The 21,788-nt window shown below is 41.2% G+C and overlaps 1 protein-coding gene across 14 annotated transcripts in view; it reads right to left on the reverse strand.

Moving 5' to 3' along the window:
- Positions 1–5,212: 5,212 nt before the first annotated feature.
- The window catches only part of ZNF532 (zinc finger protein 532), a 50,152-nt gene continuing 33,576 nt past the window's right edge, over positions 5,213–21,788 (reverse strand). For 13 of the 14 annotated variants that reach the window (XM_072858692.1, XM_072858691.1, XM_072858682.1 and 10 more), the window contains 5 exons: positions 19,442–19,604; positions 15,405–15,683; positions 9,552–9,664; positions 7,687–7,834; positions 5,213–5,845 (listed from right to left, as the gene is read on the reverse strand). In XM_072858692.1, the coding sequence (XP_072714793.1) occupies positions 5,351–5,845; positions 7,687–7,834; positions 9,552–9,664; positions 15,405–15,683; positions 19,442–19,604 (1,198 nt within the window). In that variant the 3' untranslated portion in view covers positions 5,213–5,350. The remainder of the gene's footprint in view (positions 5,846–7,686; positions 7,835–9,551; positions 9,665–15,404; positions 15,684–19,441; positions 19,605–21,788) is intronic. The other variant, XM_072858695.1, reaches the window with a different exon arrangement.

Raw genomic sequence — 21,788 nt, forward strand, 5'->3', positions numbered from 1 at the left:
ATTCGAAACTTTCCCGAGTGGTTTGTGGGGTTTTTTTTCCACACGTCCTGCAGCATCGCTGACTTGTTTCCGTGCTGTTTCCCAAAGGCCTCGCGTGTGCCTGGCCCTGAGGACACCCCGAGCCGGGTGGCGGGGCAGCCAGGCACTGACGCGTGCCCCGCTGCTCCGGGCCGCGCCGTGCACCCGCCCCAGCGCGGCACCTGGCACCCGCTGCACCACGGCCAGCCCTTACAGAGCGGTCAGCAAAACGTCCGTACGCCGCGGGATGCAACAGCTGAGGAGAGCTCACCCACTCTTGAAAGCTTTGTTTTTAAACACTAAGGCACGCGTCAGCCGGCTAAAGGGGTCTGAGTGGGCAGCACGTTTGGCCATTTAGCACTGCCAGTGTTAACCGGTATGAGCAGGTGAAAAATTAGTTTTATTTGGGCTGCGCTGGCAGGTGGGTCCGAGCCTTGCCGCGCAGGGGCTGCGCTGATGGCTGCCTCCGGGCCAGGGCAGGCACAGGCTGTTGCCCTGCAGCCGGGCACGCCTTCCTCTGCCCGGCCGGCCCTGCCAGCAGCCGGCCCTGGCCCGCTCGGCCCGGCTGCGGGCACCGCCCGGCACCGTCGGGACACGGGGGTGCCCCGCTTCGGGCAGCCGAATGTGAGCGGGAGAGGTGGGGCTGGCTGTGGTGCTGAGCAGCGCCGCGCCAGTCGAAGAGTCACTGCGTGCCCGGACGGGCGGCCGCAGTGCGGGTCAGGCAGTTTCTCTGCAGCTGGGTACTTGGGAAGAGGTCTCAGTGAACTCCCTGCCTCGCTGAAGAGCAGAAGGGGTTGAACGGGAAGGCACGCAACGGGAGGAGATATATACACACACGTATATACCTGTCAGGCACTGCCTCCACGGAGATCAGAAATCCCTGCCTTTGTACAGGGGGAGTCGAGGGAAGCAGCCACATGTTGACCCCAGCCCTGGCGCTAACGCTTTGTCCTGCCTGCCTAAACGCTCCCTGAAGCCTTACTCAGTATTTCTGATCTAATCCGCCTGCTAGAGTTGACGTGCAATGTTAACTACCTCTGCGTTCAACCAGAAGAGTGGCTGCAAAACAGGGGAGGCTAAATGATCCCTTTCCTACCTCACAGAGAGGTTTCATGAGGTTTAATCCATTATTGTTAAATCCTCAGAGGAAAGAAGGTGTAGAAAAGAGAAGTATTAATGTCATCGTTGTAATTGACTGTCAGTGTCACAACATTAATTAAAAGCAAACAATTCAAATGTCAGATCTCACGTAAAAATATGTTTAAATATTTTCTTCATAGTTTACAAGAGGAAATAATTCCCCTAGGCGTGCAGACTGAGATTGTTGCCTTTTCGCCGGTGTCTCACGTTGCTTTGCAACGTGCTGTTCACCTCCTGGTCCTCAGGCAATCACCTTCCTGCCGGGAAGGCCTGACGGACGAGCAGCTCCACGCGCGCAGCGCAGCTCGGAGGTGCCCTGTCTTCCAGGGGCCCGGGGTGTTTGCAACGGCAAAGGAGGCTCGGTGCCTTGAGCGTGCTTGGAACCGGGAGGCTCCCGACAGCGGGCGGCCGCTGCATCAGGGTCGGCCTCCCCAGGTCTCCCGGCCCTGTTTGCTCGCTGCTTAGGCCTGTCTGGTTTCCGGGCCAGAGCCTGGCTGCAGCTGGGACTGGTGGTTTGGCTTTGCTTGTTGTAGAGGACCAGGTATAAGGAGCTGCCCTTGATGGGGGTCCCGCTGCATGCTGTGAAGGAGATTTGCCTTCCTATCGCTCCTGTCCTTCCTCCCATTCCCACGTTTTGGGAGCCTCCCCAGAGAATTTGTAATTTAGGGCTTGCTTCCTGCTCTGGAGGGGAACACCCTGAACTCACAGCAAACATACTCCGAGCTGACGTTGCTTGAGTTTGAGCAGCAGCTGTGAATGTCATTGCTCGGGCTGCGCCCCAGCCAACCTGTGCTTCTAACGTTATAGCCCCTGCTTCTCAGCCTGCACCACCAAACAGCCGGGATGGAAAAGGACGAGAGGCCCCATTCGTTTCTCTTCGGCCCCTCTACCACGGCTCCCCAGCAGCTCCCCTGCGGTTCCCAGCGTGCTGTAGCTGTGCCCAGCTGCTCCCTGCTGGTGGACTGGTACGCACATGCACAGAAAACTTCTCTTCCACTTTCCCTTCTCTGTGCCGTCCTTGCTGGCTATAGTGCACCGTGTCGTCCCTTAAAATCCCTTCTGTTTGGAACACACGCCTTGCGGCAAGGATGGTGGCCTTACCCCCCGCTCAGCCATGAGGCTCTGCTCAGCCTCTCCTCCAGCAGGGACGGTGAAACCTTCACTGAGCCAGCAGCTGGCTACGGCGAGGGCAGGTGACTAGCCAGCCTCCCAGTCAGTAAAAAATTAGTCCGTTAATAAGGCACTACACTTCCACCGTGCCTGTGCTGTATCTGGGGCCGCTGCCTGCTTTTGCTTTTCCGTCTGATAAGCACGCGTGTCCCGAGAGCTGGACAGGCAGGGAGATGACACCGGCAGGCTTAGGACCACAACAGACTGACACTGAGGGTTTTGAGCAGCAAAGGAGGCGTGATTTCTGAAAGGGTCAGCCACATAAAATGGGAAAATACCTTTGCCCAAGGTCAAGTAAAATAACAATAAACAAACAGGCTGGTCATTACCAGGAAATGTCTGCTTGGACCAGACCAACTACCAAGCAGAAGAGTCTCAAAAGGGAGCAGGCAGAAGCATCGCTCCTGGAGGAATGCTTGGACACCGGAAATCTGCCCTGGAAGAGAGAGCGGTTCCCAACAGGCCTTTCTCATTACGAGTATCTAGGACCCTTGAATTACGCAGGAGACGGAGAAGGAAAATCCCCAACACCTGGAGGAGCTGGAGGACTAGGCAAGAAACACTAGGTGAGAAACATTATGATATTAATTGTCCCACTGAATCTTTTTTTTCTTCTTTTTTTCCCAGGTCTGGCACTTGGAAAAAGCCATGGTGCTCAGAAGAGCTCCTCCCTCCTTCACCTAGCTGAGCGGATTTCTGCCAGCCAAAAGGAACCGTTTACCTGGAGGAAGAGCTACACTTTCCTGCCAAGCCAAGGGTGTATAAGCTCTGACACGGAAATGTGGCTGGAGATGATGGGGCAGCTCAAGACCTGCTATCCCTTAAAGCTTTCAAGAGATTACTAGGAGAGTTAACTCGATCTTCCTGTTAAAACTGAACAGAGGCTCCTGCTAAGTAGCTGAGCTCCACTCAATGGCTGCGGCAGAACGACCTCCCGCGCGGACACGCGGGGCCAGTGACGGGCCAAAGGCGGCGTGGGACCTTGCGCTGCGCACAGCGGAGCTGGGAAGTGGGCTGTGACCACGGAGCGACTGCACGTCGTGCCCCACAGCTTCCAGGTGACTTGTCAGTAACTTTTAGCGTTTTGCCTCTTGGCAGCACCAACAATGGCCGGAGTTACTGGCTCACAGCATCCCTTGCAGGTGCAAGACAGTGAAAAGGGAAAATAAACAAAAGTATTAATAATGGCTGTGAAAATTTAACTTTTATTATCTGTTCACTGTATACAAAACACCATTCTGCATAGTGATAACTCATTTGTTGTACAGTTGACAGTGCACATCAACAAACAAGTGTTAAAGAGGTATACACTTAATGGAAAGGGCAGTGATGGCCAGTGTACATTACACACTAAGATCCTGCGACGCCAGCTGTATGCTTCAGGATGGAGAAGTACCTCATAACCACTCAATATGCGAGTAATAGAAACGGGATAACAAGCATTTACCAATGAACCAAATTAAGAATGAGGATGAGGAGAGAAAGCAGAACTAACGTATCCGATACACAATTTCCAGAGTGATTAAGAAGTTTTACAGAGGTGGCTGAGAAGGATCCATATTTTTTCAAACACTTCCATTTTTAAAACTGTTAAAATTTAATGATAAATAACAGAATCTCACAAATCTTTAGGGGCAAAATGCTCCACATTTATTTACATATGAAATGTGTTTAATACAGTTGTAATGGACATAGTGTATAGTAACATCTGACAGCAGCAAGACTTTTAAGGAACCAAACAGTTACTACTGTATATCATGCAGCTAGCTATATATACACAATTTGTTTTAAAAAAAAGTACAAAAATTTTTTTTTTAGGGATACATACAAGGTATAAAATGCAAAAACAAACCAAAAATATAACTCTCACAGAGAACTATATATGAAAGGGACAGTATGGTACCTTTTTGTACTTTGTGAAAGCGTAACTAGCGATACTCGATACGTCTCTGAAATGGCTGAACTAGCTTCATACGGTCTGTGCTAAAGCTGAAAGCCCCAGTTACACTCACGTAGGCTGGTGTGGTAGCTTCTTGACAGTGGTGGTTGTACATAACACTGAGCACCAGAACATTTGGCATTAGCATACAGAGCTGGGAAATACCAACCCCTGCAGCAAGGGTTAACTATTTTCTTTCGATAACCAGAAATAAAGGAAAATACATAATGCTGTGTACTCGCTTCTATATAATGTTTAATAAATTACATGACAAAAAACATCATCAGTATAAACCTATTCCTCTAATTACATCTTATTTGTTAAATCCAGAGCAGCCCAGCCCTTTTGTAACAATGTGAGCTGTGATCACAAGCACCTGATGGCCTAAAAAATCACTTCATGATGCGTAGAGTTGTGCAATTATACTTTTCAAAAGTACTTTATCATTCTAGGGGGTCTGCACCTGTTCTGGTGTTGCCACCTAAAACCAGCACTGCATTTTACAGATGCAGTGGTACTTTTTCTTCTTCTTTTTTTTTTTTTTTTTTTTAAATATATATATTTTAAGAGAAAGTTTAAAAGCTTCCTTAGACTTTTAGAAGCACGAGTTCTTAGAATTTAAAATCTCCCCTTAGCTTGCTTCCCCTCCCCACTCCCCTCCAAGCACTGCCTTCTGATGCACTTCCATTAGCTAAACTTTCTTTCAGAAGCATTCAAACAAGAAACAGTTTAAGAGAACCGAAGGAACTGCCCCAGCATTCAGAACTCTGTTTTAAAGAAACTTACTAGAAAAAAACAGAAACAAAACAGAAGAACCCAAATTTTCCACTAGATACCAATACAAACACATAACAAAGAGTATAAAAGTTATTAGTTTAAATATATACAAACTCTTTTCAACTCAAATACTGCTTCAATGGTTTTGAGGGTATAGACAATGAGGTGAAGGGGACACTTTTATGCAGAATATATTGCAACAGCCTGAACAGTACTGTTAACACTATTATACCTTGAACTTTCTGTAGCAAAAATGTCATTAGTATTCCAATGTGGAGAGAGATTTCTGCGTCCCAAATAATCTGATCACTTTTCAGCTGAACTCATTCTTTTTGACTTAATGAAGGCCATGCCATGTGTTCTCATGTGAGTGTTTAAGGCCGCTTCAGTTTCAAAAGTCTTTGCACACACTTTGCATCTTCGGTCTGATGCCGTACTGTCAGATGATTCATCCTCATGATTGGGTTTATTTTCTTGCTGATTATCCTCCCCAGACCCATTTTGTTTTGATACTGGCTGAGGCTCCTTCAGCTTATGTACAATGAAGAGGTGTCTGGAGAGGGACACGTGAGATGTGTAGCAGAGTCCACATTCCCTGCATTGGTACGAAGAGCCATCAGATTTATGCTGAGGAATATGTTCATGAAACTGGAGAAGATTTTCTGTTGTAAAGCCACAAACAGCACACTTGTGAACTTTAAAAACATTTATCTTTAGCTTCTTCAATGGCTGAGTGATTGCACCTCGTGGAGGCCTGAATTCCAGTACAGGTTCTTCCAATTTACGCTTTGGACTAGGAACCTAAAAAAAGCCATAAATGGTATATCATGTAAGCATAAATACGCAGTTCTTTTCATAACTGTTTGTGAATTGCAGACTTCAAAAACTTTCCCTTGGTACATTCCAGTACAACGTTGATAAATACAATATTTGAAATAATACAAGCAAATATATGTTGTACATGTTGAAAAATTAGGGGTTTTCTTTACTATAAATTGCATATAAAATTTGTTTTGTCAGCTCTGATAGAGCTACAGTATCTAATACACTGTATAAACTTGAATAAATATTTGCCAGTGTAACTGCATCCAAGTACACACCCCAATGAGACTTCAATTGTGTACAGAATGTAGAATATCAGTCTAGGAACTCTTCAGCATTACCTGCTGGAACTCCACTTTAATTACTTAATATTATTTCATGCCTGAAATTTGACTTGATGGATTATCTCCTGATTGTTAGTAACCAAACTAACATATTGCCAAAGGACGAATCAACATGCACAATTTTTTAAACTGATCATTTTGTATATTCTCATTGTTATTCTTCTGACACGAATATTCCTCAAGAATCCTCTGCATCCTATGTAGCCCAGATATGCTCCATGATGTGTATGAAGACAATGTTTATAGCTGCCGTATTTTCAACACTTAAATAAGACGACAATATGTTGGGCTGAGAGAGAGTCATGTAAAGGACAACAGTACATTTTAAAAAACAGGTATGTTTGCGTCTCTGCTGTCAGCTTTGGACATGCCGTCACAGGTGAAATTCTTAACATAGAGAGCCCAAAACACTTAAAAAATGTTGTTAATCTCTGCATGTAACAGGTCTTTGGACAGCGCTGTCACCTTATTTTTGCTTTCCTCCTAACACTCATCATCAATAGAAGAATAGAATAGAATATTTCAGCTGGAAGGGACCTACAACAATCATCTGGTCCAACTGCCTGACCACTTCAGGGTGACCAAAAGTTAAAGCCTGTTATTAAGGGCGTTGTCCAAATGCCTTTTAAACACTGACAGGCACAGGGCATGGACCACCTCTCCAGGAAGCCTGTTCCAGTGTTTGAGCACCCTTTCTGTAAAGAAATGCCTCCTGACATCCAGTCTGAACCTCCCCTGGCACAGCTTTGAACCATTCCCACGTGTCCTGTCCCTGGATGCCAGGGAGAAGAGCTCAGCCCCTCCCTCTCCACATCCCCTCCTCAGGAAGCTGCAGAGAGCAATGAGGTTGCCCCTCAGCCTCCTTTTCTCCAAACTAGAGAAACCCAGAGTCCTCAGCCGCTCCTCACAGGACATGCCTTCCCGTCCTGTCACCAGCTTTGTTGCCCTCCTCTGGATGCATTCGAGGACCTTCACACCCTTCTCAAATGGTGGGGCCAGAACTGCATACAGCACTCCAGGTGAGGCCACGTCAACGCCAAGTACAGCAGGAGATCCTGCTGTATTTCAATCATCAGATTGAAAGCAGTTTCACTGTAAAATTTATATCAAATAAGCTCCAAGCTGGGTATCTGGAAGAAGGTCGCATTGCTTCTACCTAACCTGTAGCTTTTCTACAGCTATGAGAGGACTTGGTTGCAGAAGATTTGAAAGGTGCTCTTACAGCAAACCACGGAGGGGTAGGTTATATTCTCCATCATTCGGTGATCAAACCAAACAGAAAGTCTTTCCAAAAACATGTTCTAGTTCAAGCATGACAGAATTTGTTGCAGGAACCTTTGAGACATTTTTTGGGCTCTACTTCACAGAAGATCAGACTTTTATGGGATGAAAATACCTGCATCTATTTAAAGATCCTGAATGTATACCCATAAAAAATTCACTCTCCGTGACTGAATGAATCTTCTAAGTGATTACCTTTGTGTCTTCTTTTACTTCCCTTTCTTCCATATTGGTTGATTCAGTCATTTCTTTCACGTCAGGGTCTTTAATGCCATGCATCAACTGAATATGTTTTTCCAACATCAACCGCTTGGTAAAAGTACGTCTTGAATCTGGGCAGTGCCTACATAAACACAAGGCAGACAGGCACAGATTGAAATGTCACGCTTAACAAAAGTCGTAGTATTCTGAAGAATATAAACAGGACTAGTAAGTAAATCCAGACTAGAGTACAATCTATTAAAGCTGGCGACAACGTTTTTCCAATCAATTGCACAAGTAAGTATTATAAGAAAATTAGCATAATTACAAAATAAAACTGGAAAAGTTTGAGCAATTTATATTCAGAGCAAATTAGAAGTTCTCTGAAGATAATATCCAAAATGGTACAAAGTGCGAGTCAGAATAAAACCTGGGAGCATCCGAGTTTGTTTCTTGGAGCTCTGCTAACATCACCAAACTGTACCTTTTGTTAGACACTTTCCCAAGTTCTCCTTAATTTAAATTTCATAGGGAAAGCTATCACCTTCCATGTAGGATGAGTGCTAGCTCCAAATGACACTTAATTCTACATTCAAATCCAAATACTTTATCTCCTTGGAACTAGTAATTCCTTCTCAGCTCCCTTTCCAACCTCAAACTAAGCAGCAGAACAAACTTGTCTTTCACAATCTCTGCTTTGTTCTCCCCCACAGAACCAGCTGCATCACTTCTAAACCTCTCACATGCTTTTGGGAAGCGTCTTTCTCCGGAGCTCTAACGTTGTAACATATTGTACAGGTGTCTAGAGGAGGGATGGCTAAAGAACTGCAGGGGAGAAGTTCAACTGTAATACTCTCTTTCCAAGTCTCTCTCCTAAGGTTTTAGCTTTTTAAATGCTGTTTCATTTATTTAAAAAAAAAAAAGAAAAAAAAAAAGAAAAAAAGACTACCGTAGGCACTCTGAAATGAAAACAGAGAACCACCATAAGCTTTCTGCTCAAAGGATATGCAAAAACCAGGCATTTCCTACTTGTCATATACCAAGAGCAATAGTGCCTAGGCTAGCCAGCTCATGTAGGTTGAAGTACAAATTACGGGTACATTAGAAACGATCTGATGCATGGGCTGTGTCAGGCAACCACGGTGCAGGGAGACAGGACTTTGTTGGAACGCTGTGCTATGCACGGCAGTTTCAAGTTTCCACACCACTGGGCCTTGTGGGCCTTGTGCTTTCCATCACAAAGCAGAGATCATACTATGGCAGAGAGGGACTGGTAGGATCTCAGCCACAGAGAATGGCTGCTGCTTGCAGCTTCCTTTTCAGACCTTCAAACTCAGTTCCACATACAAAGCTATGAATGAAGAGATACAACAGGAAGTTTGGTTTATGTATCTTATCTGATTGACAGGGATTTTTCTATTAAATTATGTATCGTCTCTCCAGCCGCTTAAACACCACTAAGGATTTTTAGACATTACACACTGTTTTATGTATGAGAAAAATACTACAAATACTGGCTTTTGTAGATTAGAAGACTGGGTTGTATATTTGAGAGACTGTTGAAAATCAAGTTCACCTCTGCAGAACTATCAGCCATGCAAACTCTCAGCTCAGTAAAGTTTCAGATTTGCTTGCCAAAGCCCCTGAAAGACAGCAGACTTCATGTACATGCATTCTCAGCAGCCTGCTATGTTTTATGCATGCAGGGTAGCCTAGTTTGGCCTGTCTATGTATCTAAATACCTGATTCATTTCAATTAATGGGACACTGGCTTTTATACAATCAAGAAAAGAAATTCAACTAACAATGTTTTTTGTTGGTTTATACTCTGTTTCTAAATAAATAAAAGTAGAACTTACGAGCACGTATAAACCTTCCTAATGCCTTTGTGCTTGATACGATTGTGACGACATAAACTATGGGATGAACTGAAAGATTTGTCACATTGTCGACACGGATGTTTCTTCATTTGCTTTAAAAAAAGAAGAAAAATGCATTAATTAAAAAAGCTCAGGAGAAGTAGTGCATGTGTTGAACCTTTTGATATTCGGAAAGAAACATCACTTACCAGTGTCTGGTACTGTATCTTCAAGTACACAGCACTCCTACAGCAACACTGCAGAAGTCAGAGGACCTGGACCTCTTTCTAAGCAGCGTGCCCAGCATGAGTTACATACACACCTATCACCAGCTGTAAACTGGTGTCACAGACTGTGGATGAAGCGAGTTTCTTCCACCAAAGAAGCAAGGAAGATCAATGGATTACTTCTGGATCAGTAAAGGCAGTACGGTGAGAGATTTGCTTTCACTATAAAGTAACCTCTCCCTTCCCATCACCAAACTGTGTCTGCAGTTGCTGATGGAGAGAGCTTATCAGTCACCTACAAGGAGGGGTGAAGAGCACCTAATAAGGACCAAAGCGAAATGTCATGGACACTGACACACTAACAGGGCTGAGAAAAGTCAGGAAGAAATGAGAGGTATGGTCTGATGCCAACCCGAGGGACATCTGTTTGAGGAATTCTGTGGGTTTTATATTACAGTTATATTACAGTGGAAGGAGAAAGAAAAGGAAGGAAGCTGAAAAGGATAGAGTGGTCTCCATCTATGTCATTCCAGCTGAACACGGCCACAGGAGCTCTAGTATCTGAAGAAATAACATCTCCAAAACTGCGGACTATACAAGCCCCAAGAATGAATGAATGACACGGTCCTGTCCCTTAAATTCCATCAGTCTTAAAACTGCGTTCAAAGGGCACATCTTACCAACCCCAGTAGCTGCAGTAAGGAAATAGAAATATTCCCAACCAGACTGCCGGCTTCCTTTCACGGGTAACTAGATTGTTCAAGCTCGTCTCTGTAATTTTTGCTGTTTTGGCAGTAACAAGGAAATTGAAACAGCATCTTGGAAATTAAATCCAAACACTGACCAAACAAATCTAATTGAAGACCTTTCCAGATTACTTTTCCAGTTTACTTTTCAAAAATCCAGTCAGGGCCAGGATCCCACACTCATCGTTCAGTATAATGGTTCCTGCCAGAATCAAGGTGTCCTGGGTCTGAAGAAGACATGGATTTTATTGGAACCTCCCAAACGAAATCCAGATCGCGTGGACTGAGATTTCTAGTGTCCCAGTCTGAGGGAGGGCTCATGCCTGCTAGTCAGGTACAAGTGAAGGAATGGACCGTTTCATACAATCCGTCAAGTATCTAGAAGGAAAATCACATTCCTTGGATTGCTTTTTCCTGCTCTAGCAGTGATCATAGTTTTCCTTCATAGTTTCAATAACATTCTCTTTCTTGCATTTATTTGGAAACTGAAAAACACAAATAATATAATTTTATTCTACTATTCCAACTGAGGCCACTGAGCAAAAGACTTGGATCAACACTTGAAACTGGACCCTTCTTGACTCTTCTGGAGAATCCACCCAAGATCTGTCCCTATGGTCCAAAGCACTCAACAGCAAAGATTTTCTTCATGGAATAATGTAAAGGGTTTGGCTCACTTATTCTCACCTTCTGAGGAAGTGACAAATTCCTAAACAATGGAGATGTACAATAATCCATGTGGACATTTTAATATGACATGAGTCATTCTCCGACACCTAACATTAATCAATAATAATAATAATAATAAAGAATTCTCAATCCTTAATACTAACAAGCTCAAGACATAGAGAAATGCTTAAGGAACTGAAAAACATCCATCTTATATTTGTGCTCTGAGTGCTGAACTTTATGTTGATGTTCATATCCTCCCTAACGGCTACATTGCTCAGGAACAGCTACAGACAAACCAGTGGAGATCTGTAGAAGTGATGTCATTACTGAAAATTATCATTTACTGAAGAGTTTGTGGAGTGAACAGCGGAAGGTTTGTGCACAGGAAAAAGTGATATCTGGAATGGCTAAAGGAGTTAAGAGCTGTTACAGTAAGATGAGAGACCTTTTGCTATCAAGACCGAAATCACATGGAGTGTGGGGGAAGGAAATAAAAAGCAGTTTTGAAAGGTCGTTCACACAAATGTGAAGCAGCCCATTAGGAAACATGATATGGTAATTTTATTGGGGCTAGTCAACATAATGCTGTTAGAGGCTCAGTACTGTTCAATCTATACTTCCTTTTCACGTTTACAGGCCAATTAAAATAAAAAGAAATCAACATATTTTGCTCTTAAATTGTTAAAGGTGAAAACCTGACAGTGTTTACATGCAGTGCATACTCATTAATGCTAATGCATTAATCAATACATTTTGCAGTATGGTTTTGCTGTATATGCTTATGACTGCAATGCTCTGGGAAGAATTTATAAAATAAAATGTGAAGTCCTATTAGGGCTTCGATCGAGAAACAGCCCAGCACCATGCTGTACAAACATATAGGCTCAACCAAGGCAGCCCCTGTATCTTTGCCGAGGCCACTGCACAGTGCAGACGCACCAAGTGCTTAGTCAGAAAAGCAGCAGAAGAACTGTGCTCAGTAGGACCCAGTCCCTCCCAGAGCACCAGGGGCACTACCTGGGGTAACCATCCATGACACCACACTCCTAAATTTGTTGGGAAGATTCCGGATAGAGACCTAAATAGGATTTTGGATGCATTAGTTTCTGCAACGGCAGCCAAAATGAAAAGAGCTAAAAAATTAGTTCAGTAATTAGGTGCAGCAGGACGTGTTGTACGGCATCTTGCCTTTACAGGAAGAAAGAGGATGTTCAATTAGATTCACAGCAAGTCGGAATTGGTAAAGCAATTCCTGCTTAGAAAACATCTGTCCTTTCATAGAAACACACTTACACGCAAGTCCTAGGAAGCTCGGCGTATGTCTACCTGGCTGAGTGCAGACCTACACGATCCAGTTTCAAGTCAGGAGTTGTACAGACTTGTTAGAACCACCCTTTGTCTGGGCTAATAACATTTATTATTTTTTTTTAAAACAGCACTTTTAAGATCAGGCAGAGAGTCACACCAAGGTGGCTACAAATTTTCCTACCCTACAGCTGGCTTACCTTCAACCAGCTCAGAAGAGGATACAGAAAATGTGAATCCGTCTATCTGTCTGTGTAGACATTTCCCAATAAGGTTTGGAAACTCAAGAATCTGTCCGAAGAGGATATACACGGCAATACCTCTTCTATGAATACCTCTGAATGATCCAGCCTGGGATCAGCTAAGAAGAGTTACAGCTCCAGACTTTCACTCTGATCGTGCAAAAGCAGCACTCAGAAGTTTGAAACTAATTATCTTCAAGTACCTTACATGACAATGGACTTTGTGAATAGCTCATGAACTGCTTAATTAAAGTTTTTAACGAACATTCTGCATAGGTAATTTCAGAGCATTTAACCCACACCTATCACTCTTAAGAAAAACAGAATATAAATTAATTGCATTATTAATTAGACCCATATCACATACTTGGTTATCTTATGCTCATTTCTAATCTCTCTACAATAAAATGTATCCATAAAAGTTTAGTTTTTGAATATAGTAATTTTGAAAGCTAACAATTACTGAAAATTTCAAGAGGTCTGGAAGGAATGTAGCAACTCTCTTTATCACCCATTTCTGAGAGACATGGAGTTGGATCTCTATTCATTTTAATATATATATATATATGCCTCCTGTGCTATTTGAGGAACTGCCTGAATATGGATTAAAAAAAGCACATGAATGTAAGCAATGAAATAGGCCTTTAGGCCAGTATTTGAGCACAACAATTATCTAATATTTCATAATAAGGGCTGTTCTTGAGGTAACACTGCACATTCTTATTAAACATCAGTGACAGAAAGATCCATATTTAAAGCTAGTATTTAGAAGCATTATCAATGTGTGACTAACCTTATTTTACACGCCTTCTGCCACTTTGCTGTAGGTGTCATCAGACTGGATATCATTCTCTAGTTCACTCTGAAGTGATGGTTTCATAGGGAGGTTATGCTGTTTGTTTTTAAGAATTGCATCAATGTAAAATGTATCTGGTCTGAAACTTATTTCTCTTTGCTGGTAAAAGCACTGATAAGCTAATATTTGGACTAACAGGCAAAACAGAGCGGACTGACAGTTTATATGCTGCTAAAGAGACTGATTTTGACAGAAAATTAAACTATGATTGTATTAGCGTTACAGGATCAGAAACAAGTAGTCAGTGCATAGGCATGCCACAGTGACTGTAACACATTTTTTGGAGTTTCTTCATAGACTCTACCTAGCAGAAGTGGCAGGAATATACCTGCTAGGCTTGAAACCGAAGCAATTAACAGTTCCTCGGTGACTTCAACGGACAGAAATGTAGAAAAGGTCTTTTAAAGCAACTGGAGAAATCAAATGGAGTCCACACGATCTCAGCTGTTTGTCTACTTTTCATGCCCTCAAGCTCTAAAAGGAGAACCAGGTAAAAGAAGATGTAGTTCTGTGAATCATTATCCTTTGGTTTTTGTTTGTTTCATTCCAAGGGGGACTGGCAATGTAGCTACAGGACTCTACAGCAGGAAGGCTGAAAGAATGGAGTAGGAGTTATTGAAAGCAAGGAGAAACATGGAAATAGTCTCCTGTCAGTCAGGCTTGGGTGCTATTTGCTTGAAGTTGTCATAAGAAAATTAGAGATGACACTCAGTAGTCTGGCATTTTCAGCTTTTCCATAAAATGTTTATAAATAGAATAAAAGAATTTGCACAACAGCTTTAGAGATATGCACTGTAATTTGAAGGGACACAGAAACCTCTGGAAATGTGCTATCATCTGTTATAGCATATTAGCATCTTGAAAGCTACAGGTTTTCACTAAGGATGATTCTTCTCCACGTAGACACAGTAAGTCTGTTATCCCTTCCAGTTCTGCTTTTATATGAGTACATTCTCTGCTTCCCAACGGAGGAAGAACCAGACCACTTTCACTAGCACACAGCAAAGGGCAGAACTGGACAGCAGACGACTGCTGTGTGTCAGCATCGGGCTGGAGCCTGCGACAGTCTGTCTCAAACGCAGCTAAGAAGGGTCCATCCGAGGATCAGTTTCACTATTGCCTACCTGCCAGTCTTTTAAATTTCATTTAATTGGAAAAGCTATGGGATGCAGCAAGGACATCAAGCTGTCCTTCTGCTGACTTGAGAATACAGCATTCCCATATTTCACTTTCGATCCATTTTAAGTAAGCTATCTCAAATCCAGCTGCTTTAAATACAAAACTCAACTTGTTCAACTCAGCTGACTTGTTGGCTGAACCTACAAGTGTGAGATGAGAGCAATGGCTTGACCTTAGAGTGAGTCTACCTTTAAAATGAAATGCTCTTTGGCACTCATTGGACCAATAAACAAGACTCCATTCCCCGAGTCTCACAGTTAATGAATTTTCAAGAGAGAGAGGGAACTGAGAAGGCACAAAGGAAGAAATGAGAACCTGGATCAGATTAGATGACTTGGACGAAACACTGGAACATCTTTCACTCTTTCCATCTTGAAGAAATTTTGGTACTGGATGAATAAGCCTACAATTAAGTAAGAGCGTGTGGATTTTCTCAGTAGAACTACGTAGAAAATAATAAAAACTAAGCAGCCAAAGAGAGAAGGATGAAATAGATATAAGAACAGAGAAGAATAACGATGGAACTTTAAGGAATTACTTGCAAAAACACAACTGAATTTGGAAAATAAATTACTTCATATTTCAGGTTTAATTCACTGTCTTGTAATTGAATATTATACATTTACCTTTCCATGTTCTTTCCTCATGTGAGAGATGTAAACGTCTCTCTGCGTGAAGAGCCTATCACACTCCCAACACGTCCAGCCAGGATTAGCAACTTTTTTAGGCTCTGCTTTCTTTATGGGAGAAGGAGATTTCTTCTCCAACTTTTCTGTTCCGTTGACAGATTTTGTGTCCTCTTTGTTGTGACTGGCTGAGTTCTGAGTTGTGGGTTTAGTACTGAGAGGCAGATTTATCCCCAGGTTTGGTGGCCCCTCAACACTTTTCAAAGTTCCATGCATAGACTACAATAAAAGAGAAAAAAAAAGTACAAAACTAATATAGACATATACAGTTTTAGTGAGAAAATGCAAAGACCCTCTGAATCAAAAGTCCTCCATTTACTTCTTTGTCATACTATTGTCAGATCACATTCTTAACTTAAAGAAACATGATTAAGTAAAGGCAAGGCCTAGCATAAAGAGAAACTAGCCAACACCACTAACAGACATCATCCGTTGCTAAAGAGAAGTTTTCTTCAGTGGCTAGGTATTTTCACAAAAAAAAAAAAAAAGGAGACTTTGTAGGTTAAATTGCTCTTTAATAGGGAGGAAAAAAAGGCTCAAGAAGTACTTTATGTTAAGTTTAATTTCTTGCTTTACTTACCTAACATATTAGTTGAGCTTCCCCATTTCAAACTATGTGACTAGAGATTTCCAAGAAGGAAAGGTTTTTACTGACAAATTTTGACTTGACACATTGGTAAATAAGACAAAAGGCAACTCTGGAAAGATCAGGCAACTATATTGTTTAGGATATATTAATATTTTATGTTGAGGCTGAGTTAAGCCCTGCCTTACTCCATGCTCAGGTTATGAGCACCGTAACTTAGGGCTACATTGCTAACAGTCCTTAGAAGCAAAGGTGTGCAGGGCTGACAGGGTCCCCAAGACCAGGGGACAGCTAAGAGGTGTCTATCAAGCTGTTCTCAAGCACCCTGCAGCTCTTAGGTACAGTGACCCTTCCTCACCGATTTATTTCTAGACTTTAAGTAAACAATCAGTAAGAAGGGAAGAACTCTTCCACTTCCTCCTCCCCAATTTCTGGAGCCAGTGTCATATGCTGGTGTGATACCTGAGCCTACCAAAAAGACGACTAGTTCAGGAAGACCTGGGCTTTAGCTGTGTGTCTGAGTTTCATACATGAACATGGACACAACAGGAATGAGTTAGCAGGGTTCTGGGCCAACAAAGATGACTGCAGCCCAGACTTAACATACTGTTGAACGTGGATCCACTACCAAGGTCTCTTTCACATCTAAAGACTTGCCCTTTACCTTGACAGTGTTCTAATCATCTCATCTTCTGACCTTTAATGTAACTCTCCTGGATGATGTGCCTAGCCATCCCAAACATAATTATTTTTGCTACGGGTAATCTCAGAAACAAAAAAGCATTCAATCCATTCTTGATTCTGAGAATATATGAATACAAATCTGATACTCCAGCACAATACTTCAGTATGAAGTTCTTTGGTAAATCCCATGGCTTTTGGGACTACCCGCTGGCTCTACAGCAAATATCAACCTGATCTGTAGAACATATTCTTCTATTTAACAACTTTTAAAAGAAAAGCCAGTAATTTAAAAAAATAAAATGTTATTAAAAAGCAAAGCACACAGGACCAACTGACTGGCTCTAAGAACAAACTGAAGTTGTGTAGTAAAGGAGGAGGTTGCCTTTAGTATCCCATTGCACCAGGACAAGAAGAAAGCAGCACAGGGTAGGGGGGAAGGAAGTTCCTATACTTTCAGGCAATTGAAGAGTGACCTGGAGATTCCATCCCAGCTTAACTTGTCAGCATGTAAAATGTTAGTGCTCAACTTCCTAAATGTCTTTTAAATACACTACTTGAAATTTAATTTCTTATTTGAAAATAAACAAAAAGCATTAAAGCATAACGTGGAGTCAGAGTGATCACAGCACCTACCACGGGCAGAACTGGGAGTGTTACACCTCCAGTCCAGACCTTCACCACCTGCTCTCACTGGCTGTTAGAAATTTTCTTGTAGCTAGCTGTTATAGGAAAATGAGACATACATTTTGCCAACAACAATTCACATCTGCGGGAACTATTCTAGGTTATTTTTTGTAGCTTTAAACAACCTCCTTCTGAGCTTCTTTCTATCCCTTTCTGTTCTATTTTCATCCAGGTCTTCTCTGCCTTGATGGTTTATGTCTAGCCGTACCAAACAATTACTTTTTGTGCAGCTGGGCTGAGCTCTGCCCTTGTCTGGCACTCCTCCTCTCCCCAAGTCCTTTCTTGTTTTTATCCATACCCTGTTACTGGTTTTTTCATTCCCCCTTAACTGAAGTCCAATTTATACTTTTCTGCTGCTGTCCCTACTACTATACACACATCCTAAATGTAAAAGCACTAGCAATTCTGAATAAAAGCAGTAATACTCTTACAGCACGTGTACGTTCTAATCCTCTAATTTTATTCTCAAAAATGTCTGAATCATTTATAGTGAAGCATGCTAAAAAAACCACTGGTTGAAAGTACGAATACTGGCACGGAACACCAAAGCCAAAAGAGTTAAATAGTGCCCAAATAGTAAGTAACTGAGAATAACTTTATAATGAGAGACGCTGAGCAACCCTAATTTTTGTAAGAATAGCTTCTGGCCCTAACTACAGTCAGATCATGCTCCTAAAATAGTTGTTTTCAGGTCTTAAAGAAGTAGTTACATACAGATATGACAATACTTTTACAATAATACCTGAGTCAAGAAAAACTACTTACATAAATGACATACACTGCAATATATGGAATTTGCCCATTTAGTTAAAAAAAGAAGCAATACAAGCAGATCAAAGGAAACAGAAAATAGGACTTTGCTTTGTGCATGAGATGACCATTTAAGATACCTCGCATAAATGTAAGACCATTCTTACAGTAAACATGAACTAGTTCAGAAACAAAGAAAATATCCAGTCTTTGTATTTCTGAATGTCTTGGGTCAGCCCTTTCCTATCTCCTCCTCGAGTTTAAGATTGACTTTAAGACCAATTGTTTTTTCAAGACTTGTGATCTTGTTTTCAACACAACTTCAGAGATTTCTGAGGTTACAAGTGCTGTAGTTGAGACTAAAATGCAAAATGATGGTTTTTAGCAGACAAGAAAGATGCCTGGTTTTCCACTATTCTGTATACAAATTTTACTAAGGCTTGTGTGTCACTGCAAGAGAAACCCACTGAATTAAGTGCTACCATTCTGGATTGCAATACTTTGCAATGGTGTAAATAACTTCAACTGTTACCAGGCACCAGATCATGTTAACAAGGCATAAGAAATTTCAGCACTGCTAACAGATTTGATATATATAAACCAAGGTAACACAGTATATTTAAAATACACAGTTAATAAATTATAGCCAGAGGACTGCTGATTCTTAATAACATGATTTGCAAGGATGACAGTAAATCTTCTTCAGTTATAAAGGTATTTATGAGAAAATCCACCTCAAGTTTTTTTCAAAGCATGCATGTGCTCATGTTTGTATGTAAACACACACACAAATAACCTCTACATCTATTCAAGAAACATACTGGTTCCTACCAGTGAGTTCTGAACATCAAAGATTTGATTTTACAATGTACTCAGCATTCTCAACTCCTAACAATTGGAATAATACTTAGAATACTGTAAATAAGGCTCAATACTTACTAGGATTGGACTAACTTACTTCACTATACCCATTATTATTTTGATAAAATGACCTCCTGAATGCAATGCACTGAGATATTCCTAGTATCCCAAAATCAACATTTATAGAGAAAAACTGAGTTAGTGATTACATCACAGATAAACTGAAGACAATACAAATACAACATTTTAACATTTGAGAACATTATTCACAGATTACTCTCTTGGAATTATTAACACCTCTCGCTTTCAGCAGTCTTCTTGGTATTCTGTGCCTTTTTACAGTATTTTCTCACAGCATATATTGCATGACAAATGGTATCTACGAACGAAACAAGAGAAGATGCCTACACACCTTGATATGATCCATCATAAGCTGTTTCTGTGCATATAGAAGAGAACAGTCTGGACACTTGAAAACAGACACCTTCTGGTTTTCAATGTGCTGATCAAAGTGGCGATAGAGCAAAGGTTGTAGAGTAAACACAGTGTCACACATAGAGCATTTATATATTATTCTAAAAACAGAAGTACAATAAACAATGTCAGTCATGTTGATGATCTGTTTGCAAGAATCATGACATTAACTTTTTTTCTCAGCACAGATAAGGTCTGACATGTTTAAGCATCATTTCACACTGCCTGAAAAAAGTTAAAATTAAACTAATTCAAAACATCCTCCAATTTCAAAATATGGGAGCAGTAGAAAAAAACAGAAAAATAGAAAAAAAATCATTAAAAAGTGCAAACAAGAAGCCAGAAAACAACAGCATATGCCAGTTACATATATAACACCAACATCTGGTTAGGATACTCTGAAAGTTAAGTGCCTTCAGTTTCTCAACTCACATTATAACTAAAGGACAGTATACCTGTTTCAGGTTGTAAAGGCAGTATGTTTCAAGGGAGTGACTGATTCGATCATAATTGGTAATATAGTTCAATATAAATTTATTTTTGGCAATGTATATGGCTTTGAACCTCCTGAATGCCAAGCCTAGACTCTGTTAATGCTCTGAAGCTGAAACTTCACAGGATGGTATTTCCCTGTTTTGCAATTACATGCCTTTAAGAATCTGTCTATCGAAGCAATGCAGAGACACCACCAAAACCACAACTTCCTCTCTCAGAGCATATGCGACTTTTGAATTAGCTACCTAAATCTCCCATTCTGATAGGCAATATTCTAATCAAAATTGTAACAAAAGCTATTTATGTTTTAGTAGCTGTGTAACTGGTGAAGCAATGCAGCTATTAATATAATTTCAAAAGTGCTTTAGAAATAGATATACTAATTAACAAAGAACTAGGTAAGTACCGGACACTAAAAGCATAGTTCCTGAAAATGAATAGGATAGGATTTTCTGATAAGGAATTTTGGCTAAGAAAGTTATTAAACAATCTGAAAATAGTTGTATTTTTAGCAGATCCTTGTCAAGTGTCTGTCCAACAGACAAGAAACAAAGGGAAACCAGAAACATAATCCTCTGATCTAAATGCTGCAACAACTACTACATGACAATAGTTTGAAGCTTGTTTCATTTTGCTGATGATTTTATAATGAAAAGTATAGCTTAAATTGCATTCTATGTAATTATTTACTTGACACTTTGCTGCTTGTTTTTGCTTATCTGCATGTTTGATTGTATTAAGAATGATTTCCCTGGCAACTAAAGGTGAGTAACAAGATTAGCCATTCAAACTGCAACCCTTTAATGTATCTGCTTATAAACAGTAAATACTTCTATTATTTCAGAAACACCACACTTTTTTTAAACTTGGAAAACGAATGAAAAGAAATGACATGTGAAAGAAAAGTAACATAGAAATTTCCCATAGATCATCAGATGAGAGAGAAATCTAATCCTTTAGCCATTAGTAGTGGTAGTACTTCAGAAAAAGTTCAGCTAAAATAAAAGAAACCCAACAGCAGGTGCTCAGTACAGTGAGAGGCGCTTCTTCTGAAAAAGCAGTCTGCCTAATCCCATCAATGAGAGGTCGATCTCTGTCCCAAAGAATGACTTTTCATGTAAAAAAAAAAAACAAACCACAACAAACCCTGCTTGCTCGAATGCTGAATTGTCTCATTATCCACATAAATGTTCCAAGTCCTTTCCATATCTCTCTAAGCAATTATCATCAATAGTACATTGTTCAAGAGCTCTAAAGACCACTCTGCACTGTGTACAGGGATGTTGCTTCAATGTCCAAGCCATTCAGTGAGTCCAAATATTGGAAAGAATGAAAAATAGTACACTTAATCATAACAACTGTGAAAAGTATTATTTTTGTGGTATATCAAGTGGTCCAGTTTCTTACATATGCTAAGGTAAATTTATTTATTCACACAGCATCCTCTGCTGACCTACATACTATTGTACCACTTGCTGTGGTGAACCCTCTGCAAGGGACAACATACTCTGCACAGGCACAGCAGAACATCCACCCGCCAGCTTCACCTACTGAGCATGGAGTACTCAGAAAGGGGAGCCCCTTCCCCATCCTCTGACCCCCCCCCTTACTGTCCATAAAAGCTTCTTAAACATTATTCAAAACAAGTATTTTAGTTTGTCACATTATTACTGATCTATACCCCTTCAGAATCCTAACTTCTTGGGTAATTCCCATATGAAAGGTGTTAAAGAGCTTGCCAGAAATAGGAAACGCTTCTTGATAATAACTGCTAAGAAAGAAACCCCAGG

This window comes from Ciconia boyciana, chromosome 4, assembly GCF_034638445.1.
Source record: "Ciconia boyciana chromosome 4, ASM3463844v1, whole genome shotgun sequence".
In the NCBI taxonomy this organism is placed as follows: Eukaryota; Metazoa; Chordata; class Aves; order Ciconiiformes; family Ciconiidae; genus Ciconia; species Ciconia boyciana.